Below are 18,463 nucleotides of genomic sequence, written 5' to 3'. Positions count from 1 at the left end.
GACTAACTCGTTGATCAAAGATGGTTATGTTTCCTAGCCATAGACATGAGTTGTCATTTGATTAACGGGATCACATCATTAGGAGAATGATGTGATTGACTTGACCCATTCCATTAGCTTAGCACTTGATCGTTTAGTTTGTTGCTATTGCTTTCTTCATAACTTATACATGTTCCTATGACTATGAGATTATGCAACTCCCGTTTACCGGAGGAACACTTTGTGTGCTACCGAACATCACAACGTAACTGAGTGATTATAAAGGTGCTCTACAGGTGTCTCCGAAGGTACTTGTTGGGTTGGCGTATTTTGAGATTAGGATTTGTCACTCCGATTGTCGGAGAGGTATCTCTGGGCCCTCTCGGTAATGCACATCACTTAAGCCTTGCAAGCATTACAACTAAAAAGTTAGTTGCGGGATGATGTATTACGGAACGAGTAAAAGAGACTTGCCGGTAACGAGATTGAACTAGGTATTGATATACCGACGATCGAATCTCAGGCAAGTAACATACCGATGACAAAGGGAACAACGTATGTTGTTATGCGGTCTGACCGATAAAGATCTTTGTAGAATATGTGGGAGCCAATATGAGCATCCAAGTTCCGCTATTGGTTATTGACCGGAGACGTGTCTCGGTCATGTCTACATAGTTCTCGAACCCGTAGGGTCCGCACGCTTAAGGTTTCGATGATAGTTATATTATGAGTTTATGAGTTTTGATGTACCGAAGGAGTTCGGAGTCCCGGATGAGATCGGGGACATGACGAGGAGTCTCGAAATGGTCGAGACGTAAAGATCGATATATTGGACGACTATATTCGGACATCGGAAAGGTTCCTAGTGATTCGGATATTTTTCGGAGTACCGGAGAGTTACGGGAATTCGTCGGGGAGTGTATGGGCCTTATTGGGCCATACGGGAATAGAGGAGAGAGGCCAAAAGAAAGGAGGCGCGCGCCCCCCCTCTGGTCCGAATTGGACAAGGGGTGCAGCCCACTTTTCCTTGTTCCTCTCCCCCTCTTTCCTTCTCTCCTACCCCAATAAGGGACGGAGGAGTCCTACTCCCGGTGGGAGTAGGACTCCTCCTTGGTGCGCCCTCCTCCTAGGCCGGCCGCCTCCCCCCTTGCTCCTTTATATACGGGGACAGGGGGACACCCCATGGACACAACAATTGATCATTGATCTCTTAGCCGTGTGCGGTGCCCCCCTCCATCATAGTCCTCGATAATATTATAGTGGTGCTTAGGCGAAGCCCTGCGACAGTAGAACATCAAGATCGTCACCACGTCGTCGTGCTGACGGAACTCTTCCCCGACATTCTGCTGGATCGGTGTCCGGGGATCGTCATCGAGCTGAACGTGTGCTAGAACTCGGAGGTGCCGTAGTTTCGGTGCTTGATCGGTCGGGCCGTGAAGACGTACGACTACATCAATCGCGTTGTGCTAACGCTTCCGCTTTCGGTCTACGAGGGTACGTAGACAACACTCTCCCCTCTCGTTGCTATGCATCACCATGATCTTGCGTGTGCGTAGGAATTTTTTTTAAAATTACTATGTTCCCCAACAACTTCATCTAAATCGATTCCATCTATACCTAGTAATAAAGCAAGGTGCGTTTCGCCAAAATTTTCATCCGTTCACCGTCGAATTTATTTTTCTATCCGAGGTGGTACTAAATTTTTGTCTGTCTGTCTGTTTTTTATATTACAATCCAGATTTTTGACTTGGGCCGCGGACCCTGTGGCCCAGCCAAGCCAGCCCACTTATTTGCTCGCTCATGAAGCTGCAAAAACTCTATCTGTCGCCCTACGCGACAGATAGTCAGAGATTCACATAGGGACCCCAAATCTGTGCAAGCCTGTTTCGTTTTTTCTTCCAAATTTATTTTTATTTTCACTTATTTTGTAATAATTTTTTTAAATCAGCATTTTATTTTTGTAAAATTTTCGAAAAATATTACAATTAAATATTGTGTTCCCGTTTTTAAAAATGTTTGGAAAAAATATATTTTTCTCTCGTTCTGATTTTCTTTCGAAATTCAGGACATATTTTTTTCGTGTTTTCGAAAATTGTTCGGGATTCCCAAAAAATACATTTTTAAAAATATTCAAAATTCAAATTTTTTTCTTGTTTTAGTAAAATGTTCGGAAATTCAATAATGTCCGTGTTTAAAAACACATTTTATAACATTGTTCTGAATGTTCAAAACATGTTCCATTTTCAGAAGTCGGTAGAACTTCAAAAAATGATTGTGTTGTTATCAAAGGTTCATGTCTTCAGAAAATGATGTTGCTTCAAATTTTGTTCATGTTTTTCCAAAATGGGTGGAATATTAAAAATATTGTTTGTAATATCAAAATGTTATATTTTCCAAAAATATTCGGCAATTCATATTTAAAAAATCAAAAAAAATTAAATCTAATGTTGCGACATGTTCTTTAATATTCACGTTGGCCATTGGTTAGCAGTAGGCATTTGTTGCCATGGCCAACAACATCTGGTCGAGTCTTTAAGGTCATGTGTTCGATTGTTCAACTAGTCGTTTTTTGAATTATTACGCATGCCTTGTAAACACAGATCATATCAGTGCCTGGCAGTAGCTGGCCCAAATGCGATCGGCTGTGCCTTCCACGTGCTATTTGACACAACTAGCATCATATAGTAGCTCCCACACAGCTGCCCCAAGAAAAAGCAAAAATATACGTATAGATTTTGTTTCACCCATTCCACACGTAGTTTCCCATTTTTATTTATTTATCCCCAACTGGGCCTACGATGCATTTCTTTTTCTATCACACTGACAAGCAACAAAAAATTAAGGGCGCGAGGGGATTGAACTATGAACCTTCCCTATTGTACCGACGGACAAAGCCAACTCAACTAGCTTGCAATTATGATAGGAACAATCTCACCTTGAAATTTTATACTACATCACACAAGTTTTTATATGTCCCTAAGTTGTTAAATAAGAAGGTTGTGTGAGAATATGAAAGTTTTCTCCCGTTGCAACGCACGGGCATATTTCCTAGTGTATACATATACTAGATACTAGTAGTTGGGGCGCACTCTTGGTGCGCCGCCTGAGAGGAAGTTGGGGCGGTACCGGGTGGGATGCGCCTCTTTCACTTTCCTATATATATCATGTACTGTCCTTCTACTATGTACTGGTCAGGCCAGGGTAGGACACTCATCTGGCAGTCGTTTTTGTCAGCTCCATGACATGTGAACTCATTAGCAGACTACATTTGTATGAACATGCGATGACACATACATTACCAGGTATAAAATGAGGCGTTTAATGTATTCTAGCAAACATCTAGCTCTATTAAGCCACCATTAAGCAAACATTACTACCATGAAAAAATGTAACTACAGGATGTTGAGCTACTTCAACTGCATTGGTGAATCCATACTGTAAAGCCTCAGAAATCTGTGACAAAAATAACTAATTGTTAAAACTTTGAGTTGTGATTTTTATCTTAGCGGATAGAGAAAAACACAATTAACAATTGGAAAGAGCATAGTGCATTCAGTGCATCATTTTATGTTTACACAATATACACGATGATCAATCGAGTACCATATGTTATAAGAACTAAAGCCTATAACACAATTCAAATTTGAAAATTGCAGAAACTATGAGAAGTAGATGGAACTGCAAATAGTTTATAAAAAAATGAAAACATAAGTACAAAGAAGGAAGCTTTGAATTATCTACAAGCAGTGTTTCTCCTTCGCCTGAATAAATTAGGACATGGCTGGTAATCTTGATGTACAGACATTAATTCATTTAATTGAAATGCCATAGTGATAGATTCTCTCATTGTTTTCAGCTAAGAAAACAGCCAATACATCTTCTCCAATGTATGAGTGGGATCATTATCATGGAAAGAAGGCTATTATAGCAGGGACACATAGGTAATTTTGAACCAAGATAAGTCACAAGATGAAGCTAAGAAGGAGACCTGACTTAGCCATGCAAATCACTCAGAAAACAATTGCTCAAGGGTATGGTGGTGTCAGCAGCTACGCGTGCAATCAGAGCATACAAGGCCAATTGCTCATCACATTGTGCACCAAGAAGTACTTCATTAGTATAAATGAAGGAGCCACCAAGTGGAGGGTGCTCTGAATAGGAAATATTTATTAAAAATTTCAACATACTTGAAACAGAAACACGAAAGTATTCAGCATCATCATTATCCTCAAATGCAGAATCAACAGCAACTATGTAAAAGAAAAGAAGCGCAGTCAGTATGTAGCACAACATGAGAACAACAGATGAAACACTCTATAAGCATAATTATCAATGTCTTCGAGGGCAGGGCAACTTCAAATGAAAAGGTTTGTACCCTTCAAATGTGACTCCACGATGATCTTAAACAAACTTGAACCTGCAAGTGCTCCATCAGCTGACATAGGACTTTTATCAGCACAAGCTTGCTGTGTATAAACATGATTGAAATGAATCATAATTAATAGTTATAGTCGATAGAATGACAAAATGAGTTATATTGACCAACCTAAGTACCTAGTCTTGTTACGTCTATTGGACAGTGTGCAATTAAAATCATCTGATAGTTTTCTAACCATTTCCAATCCAATGACTTGGATACAACACAAAGACTGATATTTTAGGTTCTTCTTCTTACATCCTTTAAGAATATTTAAGAGATTTATTTTATTGCAGCAAGTGCATTGTTTATATGCCGGACAGATCTCATACATTGCATTCAAGGGTTTGATAAAGCTTGCTTAGCACAGAAATCAGGTTGTGTGGTTGCCATCCTTTCAGATGATATACTTTGCCAGTAAGTTCATCTAGCTTAGTTACAATTACCTTGGTTTTTTATCATCAGCAACTGGACATACAGTGTTCCACACATGCATGCGCCAAACATAATGCAAGGCATATCACCCCTGAATATATTCAATTAATGAACTACTTATACTCTATCAGGACCTCTGTCTCCCATTATACTGCTGTAGTGCCCATTGGTCTGCGCCTCATTGCAAGATTAACAAGCCCTGATATGCCGATCGGATGTTTCCATGGAAAATAGGCAAAAGAATTGAGTATGACCAAAAGCTTAAGAACGCGGGATATTTATAAGTTGAGATAAATGCTGCAGAAGTGAGAGGGGCCATACCAGGGAGACAACATGAGCGCACCGCCTTGTTCATCGCTAAGCCGAGGTGCAACACCATCCAGATTCCATCAAAAAATGTGTTTGGCATATCATGTGGTGAACAAACTATAAGAGGTGAAGGCACCGATCCATCAGAAGCGTGCATCGAGTAGATCTGCGCCTTCTCGATGCGCCTTCTAGTGCATAGTAAGAGCATTTCTAGACGTAGAAAAGAAACATATAACTATTATTTCAGTAAAGAAGTTCATCGTACATGTTTTTCATACCACAAAAACTCACAAGCAGGCACAAAAAGACATCTCTTTTGTTTCCTAAAACTCCACAACTAATCGGTTCATGCACAATCCACCTGTTCTCTAATTGTACTGAGATAATGACATTCTGTCCTAATCAGTAATCACCATCATTCTATTCTCCAATTGAACTGACATAATGACATTCTCCCAATCTTCTCTAATCGGGAATCGTGAGGCACAAAGCCGACGACGAGAGGGACGCGAGAGAGACGCATGAGGCAAAATAGCACATGCCCTTGCAAATCTTAATTACAAACAACATAACAGAGACAAGTGAACCACATGGATGACTCCAAGAAGTAGACACACATTTGTTCATGACCACACAAAAAGCCACATGTTATAAAGAAACTGTATATGCAATAAACTCAGTACTCCTTGGACAACAAGCATTAGTCATATCAGACTAATATGCATACATGTGGTTTGCATTACAGTACACTAAATGTGCATAACCAAACCAACTTAAAAAAAATTCACGAGCATGGGTTCAAAAATGCTACAAAATGGTGCAAATTTGGCAGCCATCCAAGGTACTGTCAAAAACAGGAAAAATCTACAACCTAAACTACTAATAAAATGATAAGGAGGAAAAGAAAAGCACACCTAGAGGGATCACATGAAAGTATGGTCAAAGTCAAACTGATTAAACATCATCACGTGTGCTTTATAAAGATCGGCATTAAACAAAAAGAAAAGGAGAATTTTCTTTAGCAAACTGAAGTTGATTCTGTGTCAGCTTACAACTAGCACAACATCACTTTTCAGCTCTGAAGGTAAAAGAAAATACTACCAAAAAGGGAGTACATGTGGTGGCCAACAACTCTCATAGAGCTATGTTTCATCTTTCATGTCATCTACTTAATGTTCTCAGTTTTGCAAAAAAATATGTAACATTATCTATTAAACAAGGAAATAGATGACAGTGGACTTGCTGACAAATATACACAGGGAACTGGATTTTCATAAACCCAGATTGATGGAGTTAACAGAACACAAGATATACACAGGTAACAACTGGATTGTTGAACACAAAGTATTGCGTGATCACCTTTCTATCAATGAAGGTTATGCGACATGTAATACAAGAAAGGAAGACCCTATAAGCTTCTAAAGATGCCATGTTATATCAGCGAAGTCACTTAATATAGAAACAAATTAATAACTACCAAGGACATCGAGGCATGATATACCAAGGTTGCAAGAAAAGTGAGGGTTCAGCTCAAGACATACATCTAAAGATGGTTTGGATGAGGTGCAGAACAACAACTTCAACCATGTTTTGTCAACTGTTTCCTGTGCCCTCCTTGTCTTCCCTTCCATCCTGTCATTTATAAGAGTGTAGCTGCCAAACAAGAGGCATGTATAATCCTTGTTATAGCTAGGAGGCAGGACATTTGAACCATCTAAAATCCTCCTCTCATAAATCTGAGCATTTGGAAACAAGCTAATACAAGGATTCATGTGATACTGTATATTCAGCAAATGTTTATCGAATTTCAGTGTAACTAATCTACCAAAAAAGACTTGTACCAAAGCCAACCTCTTTGCATACCTAAAGATAAATAATGAAAGGTAAGAACTACGATTATCATGAATAGATCTAGCTTTTTTCCCAAATGAAAGGCCAAGAACTAAGATTACTACGATTATCATGGACATATCTCCCAAAAAACACTTGTACCAAATCTAGCTTCTTTTTTAGCCAGTTGAACTTAGATCCAAATGGATGAGCTGGACATGGCGAATCACATCACATCACTAATACATAATATTGTAATAACACAAAATCAATGGTTTGGCTTAATAACATTTTGAGCCCTTTGTGATGACCTAAATGTTGTTTCAATCACGCAACTGATTACAATCTATCTAGCTTTTGTAGCTGAAGGACAGAGTCGTGGCTGAGGGTGTGCCTCTTCATTCCCTTCGCTAGGCCCTGCAGTAAGGGTTGGATTGAACATACAACACACATGAATCCGCAACAAAGAGAGACATCACGACGCGTCCGGTCGATCGATCTGTTGAGGAGGGTGGATGTCGATGGCGACGTGATGGCCACGGATCTAGCAGGAGAAGCGCCTCCTCCTCTCGCCCAATTGCGTCCCCGCTAGGTAGTGTCCACCCCTTTTTACCCTCTCAGTTTTTCTCTCTCTCGCTAGCACAGTAAAAAACGATGAGGTGGAACGCGCAAGGAGGCGCTATTCTCCCGCACATTATTGTGTTGGATTTCTGTATTTGCAACAACGCATATCTTACCAGACCAATAGGTGCTATAAATTACAACATCGGGTCATAATGCATTTGCTTTGTGCATTTCCATTCACGGTCATGACATGAGTGTGCAACGCGTGCACACAATGAAAAACAATTATCTAACGAGCGAAATAGACATATTTTGTGTTTCTATTAGAAACTAAAACACATGTCACACGCCTCTTACTCCTAAGGCGGAGGTGTGCGCTCTTGTATGTGCCTAGCCTGATTGCCATGAAAGAATTAAAGATAGCAGTCCCATTACTTATTATGTAATATTTGCAAAGAGGAAGATGAACTTGTCAGGTAATCATTGTATAAACCAAACAATATTGTTTCTGTCAGCCAAACACAAACTGATAGGCTGAGCGGTGAAACCTCAGCCTAGCTCTTTATTTAATCTCCCAATCTTGCACATGGTTTATCAACTACTGATCAAAAATCAGTTTAAAAGGAAAAGAACTATCATGAGTCAACTACCAAACAAGCTAACTCTCAGGGTAGCAACACGGACATATTTATTGATGAAACTGTGTTCCGTCAAGCTGCAATCAACCACGAGGCCATCAACAGAAACCGCACATCCTTACAGAACTGGGGAAGGGGCGACTGTGTTCAGAAAAATAACAAGAAGAAAATTGGAGGAACCGAACAATTTATTATATACCTGAGAAGAATACCAAAAACCAAAATGGAGATTCATTACCTTTGATGTCAGTGCCCTCTAAATCACTACCAGGACACAATTGAAACAAGAGGGCCATGCAACATCTTTCCTTCAAACCCGATGATAATATCTTAAGTGAATTCTCTCTTGCAACTGTGATATGGTTCGTGTCCTTGCAACAGTCAACTGCATATATTTCAGAAAGATGGCAAACTTCAGTATAACCAAGACACTGATGAGTAACTTCAATTACAACACTAAAGGAAACCATCATGCGAGTGTAAACATCAGGACGAACTATCATATTATCGTATATATATTACATAGTTGTATTATGGCAAGAAGTTCTGCATGATAAAGTATATTTGGCACTCCTAATGAGTAACCGAGTTAAGTATATTTAGCAGTCCTAATTTCAACCACTAAACCAGAGTATATGACCATATGAATTACATCAAATGGAAAAGATCAGCGAGAGAATTCCCTCCATAACAAAGATCCGAAATGCGTACCAGCTACCAATGGCGATGTATAGAAGCTTCTGAGGACGAACCATGACAAAGTGCCTAACATAATATTGAGTAGCTTCCCTTCTCGACTCTTTCGATATGAGAAATTTTAGTTCATGTAGCTGGGTTTCACATTTAGGATGATATGATATTAGTGCAAGAACAGATTCATAACAAAACTTAAGACAAGCTATGAAGGGATCAAGAAAAGGTCCCTTCATAGCTTGTCTTAATTTTTGCAATTACAAAGGTGCCTGCAAGAGTTCTGCACATCATTGGAGAACCTGGACTTGAGTAAGCTACTTCAGAACATCAATCAAATGAAAATTGTGGGCTAAAATCATTGCAATCAGGAGAGACAACCCAGGTTTTTTCCTGTTACAATTCCCCCAGCCTGACGTGATATGACAGTGAAGGATCAAATAAGATGACTGCATATGTTGTGCAAGTAAATGGCAGTCCATAAGATTCTAATAACATTCTGAATTAAGATACCCACCTTTCTAGCTCGCAGTACAACAGGAGAGATCAGATTTTCAATTACTTGCAAAATTCAGATGTAGCACAAGTCACCAAGTCAGAGATCATTGTACCAATCTAACTGTAGAGGGTATGTGTCTTAGCTGCGAGGACCTAGGAGCAGTACTCGGTGGCACCTTGCTCGGGCCGGTGATCTCAGGCGCTGCGAGGACGGAGGCGGTCAGTACAAATACCCAGACAGAGGGAGGGGGAGTGGGGGAGCACCTTGACGATCTCCATGGCATCCAGAGAAGAAGCTCCTCCTCGAGCACCTCCATCGCGGATCCGTCGAGAAGAGGGGATCGTCGACGAGCCGGACGAGCACCTCTCCAAGCGGCACGATGAAGATTTCCGTCGACGTCCTAGTCAACTTTGTCGCCTCGCCTCCAAATCGCCCAGATCGCGCACCACCGGCCACCGGCTCTCCAGATGGTGCCCGGCAGCCGCGCCGGGTTCGCGCTGCTCTGCCCGTGACGGCCATCGTGTCCGCCGCCGTCGGCCGCTGCTGCTTCTCCAGTGCGGACCACCGCAGCTCTCTGCCGGCCGCTGCTCCGACGAGCCAGACGGGTAGGAGATGAGGGCGAGTAGGCGGCGCGGGGGGCGGCGGCGGCGGCTTTGGGGAGATGAGGAGGCGGCATGTGGGGGAGGACGAGCTCCATTTCTCTCCCTCTCTTTTCCCCAATACGCGTGCGGTGCCATGTAGGCAGGGAGGCCCGTCTCGTCCGTCGCCGCTCCTCCTCGTTTCGACACACGCCTTGGCCGGGGATGCGTGCGGTGCCATGTAGGCAGGCCCGTCTCGTCCGTCGCCGCTCCTCCTCGTTTCGACACACGCCTTGGCCGGGGATGCGTGCGGTGCCATGTAGGCAGGCATGCAGATGAGTTGGCGCAGTGGTGGAGCCTTCACAAAAATCTGCATGTCGCCACGCTGGCGCTTGATGAGTTGGCCTGAAAGCTGCATGTTGCCACGCAGGTGCCTGCCCAGCTGGTTGGGCTGGCATCTGCATGTGAACGGCGGTGGAAGCTTGGTCGACATGGGCTTGGCGGTGGCCTTGCCGGCGTCTTTGGCGAGGGCCTTGCCGGATGGCCCGGCAAGGGTCTCGCCGTGGCGTGTTGTCGTCCCCGGCAAGGATCTTGCCGGGGGTCTGGTGGCCTTCCTTGGCAAGGATCTTGCCGAGAATCGTCGTCTTCTAATCTGATCTTGAATATGTCTTCATAAAAATCTATATGCCACCACAAGGGTGCCTTTCCGAGTCCTGGCCCCATGCTGATGATGGCACTGGGGGCCGTGGGCTCAAGGGTGGCTCGCTCTGTTGGTGTGGGGCGAGCTGCCCCGACAAGAATCTTGTCGGGGCCGTTGAGACCACCCGGCAAGGGTCTTGCCGGGGGAACTTGCTTCGTCCCTCTGCTTTTTGTGGTCTTGGCCTTGGCGTTGCTTTGATTGCCTTGGGCTTCGATCTTACCTTGGCTCACCTCCCTCGTTTTGCTTGGTGTGGCCGTGAGCGCGGCTCTGACTGCCCGTGCACAGGAATAGGGGTACAAAGATGCACCCCTATTTTTGTACACCAACAGGAGCCCCGGGGTCTGGGCCACACATAAGCGCGACGCGTTGTTGGGCCAGGCCCAAAACGGTGCGCGGGCAGGTGGGGCGGTTTTTACCGTGGTAAGATTCTTCGCGCGCTCCGCCTTCCACGACCCGCGCGCGAGGCGCGGCGTGGAGGGGTGTGCATGACGTGGGCGACATGCGTGGGACGGTTTCCACACGCATGTGTCACATCGTAGTAAAGAGGCGGCTCGCGTCTTCCCCGTAAAAAGAGGGAGGCATGGAGGCACGGCTCATTTACTGAGCGGAGTCGGGGTGCGGTCTTCAAGGCGTCCACTCCCCACGATCACGGGGTGGGGAGAGGTCGCCTCACCCGTCCCCTCAGTTTTGCACGTCTACCACGCGTCCTTGTGGTGGCAAACGGTGGAGGCGAGAAACCGGGCCGCCGCTGGTTGGGCGGCGGGTCGGTCCTGATTCCCTGCGCCTCCGGTGTCTGGATTGGCCGAGCGGGGCGGCCGAGCCTCAACCCCATTCCTTTATAAAGAGGAGAAAGGGGGAAACGGCACCCCACATTATTCCATCTTCTATCTCTTTCTGCTTTTGCTCCTTCATCTCATCCGCCATGGAGAAAGGGAACCCTGGTCCTTCGACGGTCGCGGCGAGGGTCGCCGCTCGACAACGCGTCCCTCCCCCTCCTGAACCCGTGGTGGTGCAACTGACCGCGAGGGGAAGGGGGAGGGGCGAGGCCGTGGGCGAGGCCGGGGCAGAGGCCGTAGCGCTCGGGGAAGAGGAGGACGGGGCGGCGCGCCAGCCTCGCCCTGCCAATGATGCCCTTCCCGATGGAGGGCCACGTTGAAGACAAGCCTTGCGAGTTCTTCATCAGGCTCCGCCGGCCCCCCACGTCGTCGTCGTCGTCTTCCCACTCCGTTCTCTCGGGTGATGGAGCGTGCCCCGCCCCAGACCCTTAGGTTGCACATGAGGGGCTGCGGGAACGGGGGCACATGGGTCGACGTCGACTTCCCGGCTCCTCGAGTTATGTATCTCCGCCATGGATGGAAGACGTTTGCCCGCATTCACAGCCTGACGGCGGGGCTCATCCTCTACTTCAAGTTAATGGAGGACGACCTGCTCTCCGTCAAGGTCTTCGGAGACTTGGGAACTCGTCTGAAATGTTGTGTGGAGAGCTCCTCTGATGGAGATTCTGACGATGGAAGCTCGTCCTCGAGCGACAGCGATGAGGAGGACAACGGGGCGGACAGCGGGGACGAGTCCGACTAGGCGTCGGACGCCCCGCGCCTGGGCGGGTGCGGCAGCAGCAGCATCTGCACCTGGCCGCTCCTCCGGCAGAAGTTGTCCGGGGGCAGGGCCAGAAGCTCCTTGAACCTTGCGGGGCTATCTCCTTGGGCGGCTGGCGTCTGGAGGCTGTGGAAGAGGAAGAGGGCGAGCGGCAAGGCCGTCAACTCGGAGTACGCGGGCACCGACGCCTTCATCGCGTATTGCCGGTCCTGCCGCCTCGTCTTCCAGCTCCTTTTCCGGCACCGTCATCACCGGCCCGCCCGTGGGTGGCCACCGAGATGTTCTCTTGATACTTTCTGCTGCTCGTAGCTCACCTAGGCGTCCCTTTTGCCCTTTCGCCTCCTTGACCTGCCTCCTGAGGAGAGGGACAAGAAAGGGATTACGGGCATCTTATCTCTTTTTTAGTTTGTAAGCCTGTGGGCCTTTGTTAAATTTAAAACTTGTAATCCCCTTGCTCATGTTTTTCATCTCGCACGAACTATACCTATATGGGATCTTTTTAATGAAAAAGGGATGCTTGCCGAGTTTTTCGTTCGTGGGTAAACCCCGTGACAAGGAGCGAATCCTTATTATTGTTTTAAGATAAACGTTTTTCGCCTGGCAACCGGCCTTGCCACCCCCACTCCACTCAACCGTTCTCACTCTCTTGGCGGAGGCAGGGATGAAGTGGGATTTAGGCTCCTCGTCCCACCCCCTTGCCGCCGCGGCTACGACCAAATCCGGACCTAGGGAATAATCCCTAGGTATAGGAAAAAGGGGAGCACGACAGCCTAGAGATAAAAACGAGGTTTCACATGCCCCAGTCCGGTTCCGAAATGCATGACAGAGGATAAAAGACTTATCTGGATCTGCAGCCCTTGGTAATCTCATCTTGTCGCGGTTGGATCCTTATACTTGCAGCCCCCGGCAACTCTGGCTTGCCGGGGTCGGGGCGTCAGTCCGTTTCCTTCTTTCCGAGTAGCTCATCAGAAGTGCTCATGTGTCCTGCGAACCAAAGAAGGACAAAAAAGGAACAGACAGACGCACACTCGACCTCTAGGCTAGGGGTTAGTCGCCGCTAAGCTCTACCAACCCTGACCAAGGAAGAGACTCGACCTAGCATGCATGCTATAACTTAGGGCGCCAGCGCTTCATTTATTTATGCTTAGGGTCTACGCCTGGCTTTGTACAAAGGGTCACATGCCTTGTCGGCAAAGCTTGTACAAAAGGTGGCTTGCCGGGAGGCCCGGCAAGCCGCGCCTTATGGATGAAACTTGCGAAGATGCTCGATGTTCCAGGAGTTGCTCACTGGGACGGCATCTTCGGTCTCCAGGCGGACTGCGCCGGGCCTGGTGACTCGCATTACCCAATAAGGGTCTTCCCACTTCGGCGTCAACTTGTTGGAATTCTTGGCCGACTGAACGCGCCAAAGAACAAGGTCGCCTTCCTCGAGGCTTTGGGCATGAACCTTGCGGCTATGATAGTGGCGCAAGGCTTGCTGGTAGCGTACCGCTCTCACAGCCGCCCGAAGACGATCTTCCTCAAGGAGCGTCGTCGCGTCATCTTGGCGCAACGGCTCTTGCTCAAGCTCATCATAAGAGAGCACTCGAGGTGACCCGTATATGAGTTCCATGGGGAGAACTGCTTCTGCCCCGTATACTAGGGCAAAAGGTGTCTGGCCAGTGGCTCGATTTGGCGTTGTCCTGATCGACCAAAGAACCGCCGGCAACTCAACAATCCAGCGCCTTCCACTCTTGTGCAGCTTGTCAAGGTCTTTGTTCTTAGGCCTCGCAACACTTCAGCATTTGCCCTCTCCGCTTGGCCGTTGCTCCATGGATGTGCCACGGAAGAAAAACAGACATTGCTGCCGAGGTCTTGGATGTAATGCATGAAGGTGTTGCTTGTGAACTGCGTGCCGTTGTCGGTGATGACTTTGTTTGGCACACCAAAACGGCAGACCAATCCTTTGAAGAACTTGACGGCTGACTGAGCAGTCACCTTCCTCATTGCTTCCACTTCCGGCCACTTTGTGAACTTGTCGATTGTAACGTACAAGTACTCAAAACCCCCGACAGCGCGGGGGAAAGGGCCCAGTATATCGAGCCCCCAGACCGAGAATGCCCAGGAGAGAGGGATTGTTTGAAGGGCTTGAGCCGGCTGATGAAGCTTCTTTGAATGGAACTGGCACGCTTCACACTTGGTTACTAGTGCCGTCGCATCCTGGAGGGCGGTGGGCCAGAAGAAACCTTGCCGGAATGCCTTCCCGGCAAGGGCCTTGACCCTATGTGGGAGCCACATATGCCTCCATGTATCTCCGCCAACAGCTCTAGTCCTTTCTCCCGGGGGATGCATTTGAGTTTCACACCGTTTGGCCTCCTCCGGTACAGGACGTCATCGACGAACTGGTACAGGGCGGACCGACGGGCTACTTTCTCTGCTTCTTCCTGCTCCTCAAGAAGCTCCCCTGTTTGGAGGAAGTGGACGGTATGCTGCGCCCATGACGGAGCCTGGGGCTCGACAGTAAGGACCAAAGGCATTTCTTACGCCATGAGAGCGACTGTCTCTATGGCAGGGCTTGACGCCCTATCGGAGCCAGTCGCTCTTGTGCGGGCTCAGTGTCCACGGCAGCACCCTTGCCGGCGGCCCCAGGGGCTCGGTAGGAAAGTACTTGCCGGGACCTGATTTCCTCTGCTTGTTTTGCCCCATTGATGGTTCGACAGATGGTTGAGTTAACCGCAGCAAAAAGGTACCTGGTTCCACAGGTAGCTTGAATGTGGAATGCTTTGACAGGTAATCGGCGATGTCATTCTCCGCTCGGGGGACGTGCTCCGCCTGGATACCGTCAAAGCGTTCCTCCAGCTTCCTCACCTCATCTGCGTAGGCTTCCATCAATGGGCTCTGATAATCCTTGTTGACCTACCTGATAACGAGCTGCGAGTCGCCCCTGACGATGAGCTTCTTAACCCCGAGGTCTGCCGCGATCCTGAGACCGACAAGCAATCCCTCGTACTCGGCGGTGTTGTTGGTGGACATCTCCCTGGAGAAGTGCATCTGGATCACGTACTTGAGGTGTTCTCCGGTGGGTGTGACGAGTAGCACACCGGCATCGGCGCCTTGCAGCGAGAAGGCCCCATCAAAGTACATGATCCAGTCACGGTCTGCTTCCTTGCCAGGGAGAGTGGTCTCCTGGACTTCTTCGTCAGGCGTCGAGGTCCATTCTGCGATGAATTCCGCCAAGACTCTGCTCTGAATTGTCGAGGTACTTTCAAACTTCAAACCGAAACTTGACAGCTCCAAGGCCCATTCCACAATCCTTCCGGTTGCGTCCGGGTTGTGCAGTATCCGTTGCTATGGGAGGCGGGTGACGACAGTGATCTCGTGGGCCTAGAAGTAGTGATGCAGCTTCCTCGAGGCCATAAGGAGGCCGAAGAGCAATTTTTGCCGGAATACCTTGACCTAGCCCTCTGCAAGAGGGATCTGACAAAGTAAACCGGGTGCTGCATCATCTTCTTCTTTGGCACCACTTCACTCGACTGCGCGGGCATTGCCTTAGTGGCACCAGACTCTACCGGGGGCCGTGCCTTGTCGGCACCAGGCCCTGCCGGGGGAATCTTTGGCTTGCCATCCACTGGTTCTGCCGCCATTGCTGCCTCCTCGTCGACCTCCCTCTATGCCACCAGTGCGGCGCTGACCACTTGATTCGTCGCCGCCAGATACAGCAACAACGGCTCTTGTGGTTTAGGCACAACCAGTATCGGCATGGAGGAAAGGTATTTCTTCAGATCCTACAGTGCTGCCTCGTCTTCTGGTGTCCACTCTATTGGGCTTGCCTTCTTCAAGATTTTGAAGAAGGGAAGTGCGCGCCCGGCGGACTTGGAGATGAACCGGCTCATGGCGGCAACGTAGCTGGTGAGCTGACGCACATCCTTGATCCGCTTGGGCGCCTCGATCTGCTCAATAGCCTTGATCTTGTCTGGGTTTGCCTCGATCCCATGCTGCGACACAAAGAATCCGAGAAGCTCAGGGTTCAGCTTGAGGTTGATCTTGCGTAGGTTAGCAAATGTCTCTTCCAGGTCTTGCACAAGAGTTGGCCCGTCCTTGGTTTTGATCACTATGTCATCCATGTAGGCCTCCATATTTCTATGGAGCTGAGGTTCAAAATCAATTTGGACTGCTCTTGCAAACGTTGAGCTGGCACTCTTCAACCCTAAAGGCATCCGTAAAAAGCAATACGTACCACATGGGGTGATGAATGTCGTCTTCTCTTCATCCTCTCTTGTCATGAAGATTGGGTGGTAGCCTGAGTAGGCGTCGAGGAATGATAACAGATCACACCCGGCCGTGAAGTCAACAATCTGGTCGATGCGCGGCAACGGGAAGGGGTCCTTAGGGCAAGCCTTGTTAATATCTATGTAATCAATACACAACCTCCACTTCCCATTCGCCTTGCGCACCACTACTGGATTGGCCAACCACGTCGGGTGAAGCACCCCTCTCACCAAACCTGCCGCTTCCAACTTCCTGATCTCCTCTGTGATGAACTCCTGCCTTTCCAAAGCCTGCTTTCTAACCTTCTGCTTGACGGGCCACGCGTGGGGGCAGACAGCTAGGTGGTGCTCAATCACCTCCCTGGGAACACCGGGGATGTCAGACGCTTGCCATGCAAACACGTCGACATTTGCTCGCAGGAAGGTGACGAGCGCGCCTTCCTATTTTCTGACGAGGGTGGATCCTATGATGAAGGCCCCTCCCATGCCATCCTCCCCGACTGGCACCTTCTTGGTCTGCGGCGGCTCGGCTCTGGATCTCTTGCTCTCGTCGGTAGAGTTCTCTGGCACGTCCTCAACGGTAGCACAACACTCCGAGGAGGTGCGCTTGCCGGAGTGGGTGCAAGGGGTCTTGCCGGGCTCCTTTTTCCCTCCCGGGCCGTCAGCGGCAAGAGCAGGTGCCTTGACGGCAGCTGCTGCAACTGCTTCCCAGTAGAGTTGGTCGGTGCAGATCAACGCGTCCTTCTTGTCGGAGGGGACGGAGATGATGGTCAACGGCCCGGGCATCTTCAGCATGTTGTAGGCGTAGTATGACGTCGCCATAAACTTGGCCAATGTCGGGCGGCTGAGGATCCCGTTGTAGGGCAAGGGGATCTCGGCCACGTCGAACACGATCCTCTCCATCCTGTAGTTCAACTCTCCTCCAAATGCCACGGGAAGTGTGACCTTTCCCTTCGGCTGGCTCCTCCCCGGATTGACCCCTTGAAATGTGCCCGTTTCCTCGAGGTCTCCATCAGGGATTTGCAACCTTTTGATCATGGCAGGCAAGATCAGGTTCAGGCCGGCCCCGCCGTCAACCAACATCTTGTTCACCCTGAGCTTGCGTATTGTTGGCGAGACCAACAATGGAAAACACCCGACCGCGGTAGTGCGGTCAGGGTGGTCCTCGGCGTCAAAGATGAGGGGCGTGCTGGACCACTTCAGCGGCTTCTGAGCGTCGAACGACGGCTCTGCTGCTGTAATCTCACGCGCCCACTGCTTGAGCCGGCGGTGAGAGGTATGCAGCGAGGCGCCGCCATCGACGCACATGGCTTCCGTAGCCTTCTGGAACCCTTGCTCACCAGATTCGTCGTCCTCGCCATGACCGTCATCTTCTTGTTTCTTGTCGCGGCCCCGGGCGGGCCTCTCTTGCTGGTTGTCCTTGCCCGGGTGGCCTCCTTTGCCGCCACGCTTCTTGTCGGATCCCTTGGCACCGTCCTGGTATTTCTCCTTGTCCTGCCTTTCGTACTCAGCCTTTTGCTTCTCAGCAAGCAGCTCGACTTGTCGGCAGTTCTGGAGGTCGTGGCCCTTGGTGCGGTGGATCTTGCAGTATTGCTTGCCGGAGCTTCCTGGCTTGTCGGTAGCCGCCAGGGCCCGGCAGGCGGCGCACCCGGCAATCTCCTTGCCGGGGGCGTCTGCCTTGACCTTCTTGCCGGCACCGGTATTGTCAGATCCCTCAATGGCAGGCACGGCCTTGCCTTTGCGTTTCCTGTTGCGATGCTGGCTCGTCTTCGTCGGGGTGGCGGCATCTTCATCAGTAGAGTCGGTTTTCGTGTTGGCGTCTTCGCTGGGGCACTTCCTTCCCTCTTCAGTCCGGGCGCACCTATCGGCCAGAACGTAGAGCTCGGCCACATCTTTAACCTTGGTCATCGCCGGCTCCTCGTGCATCTTGCGATTGTGTATGTTCTGGTGGAACATGCTAATCACAGTGGCGGGATGAACG

General features: G+C 48.7%; 1 protein-coding gene across 28 annotated transcripts; it reads right to left on the bottom strand.

The window, feature by feature from the left end:
- Positions 1-2,650: 2,650 nt before the first annotated feature.
- On the bottom strand, positions 2,651-10,206 carry LOC125550753. Of its 28 annotated transcripts, none has more exons than XR_007301843.1 (7): positions 9,625-10,153; positions 8,884-9,562; positions 6,682-8,557; positions 4,843-5,350; positions 4,355-4,414; positions 4,167-4,229; positions 2,652-3,432 (listed from the first exon to the last, which is right to left on the bottom strand). XR_007301843.1 is itself a non-coding variant. In XM_048713836.1 (5 exons), the coding sequence occupies exons 1-4, from the start codon at positions 10,178-10,180 to the stop codon at positions 8,554-8,556; spliced, it is 768 nt and encodes a 255-aa protein (XP_048569793.1). In that variant the 5' UTR covers positions 10,181-10,206; the 3' UTR covers positions 4,096-5,350; positions 6,682-8,553. The 28 variants fall into 28 exon arrangements, 2 of the variants coding, with proteins under 2 accessions (XP_048569792.1, XP_048569793.1); XR_007301849.1 differs by having other exon boundaries at positions 2,653-3,432; positions 5,153-5,350; XR_007301833.1 differs by having other exon boundaries at positions 4,355-5,350.
- Between the last annotated feature and the right edge of the window lie 8,257 nt (positions 10,207-18,463).

The sequence above is a fragment of the Triticum urartu genome, chromosome 4, assembly GCF_003073215.2.
Source record: "Triticum urartu cultivar G1812 chromosome 4, Tu2.1, whole genome shotgun sequence".
In the NCBI taxonomy this organism is placed as follows: Eukaryota; Viridiplantae; Streptophyta; class Magnoliopsida; order Poales; family Poaceae; genus Triticum; species Triticum urartu.
This window is presented reverse-complemented; position numbering and strand designations above follow the sequence as displayed.

What these genes read in the sequence shown, in the direction of transcription:
- LOC125550753 (XM_048713835.1), bottom strand. Translation starts at nt 10,180, where the DNA reads ATGGCACCGCACGCATCCCCGGCCAAGGCGTGTGTCGAAACGAGGAGG. An exon ending in ATGCCATGGAGATCGTCAAG is followed by an intron (nt 9,563 to 9,624) that starts GTGCTCCCCCAC and finishes CCGTCCTCGCAG; the next exon opens with CGCCTGAGATCACCGGCCCG. An exon ending in TACCCTCTACAGTTAGATTG is followed by an intron (nt 9,003 to 9,473) that starts GTACAATGATCT and finishes TGTGAAACCCAG; the next exon opens with CTACATGAACTAAAATTTCT.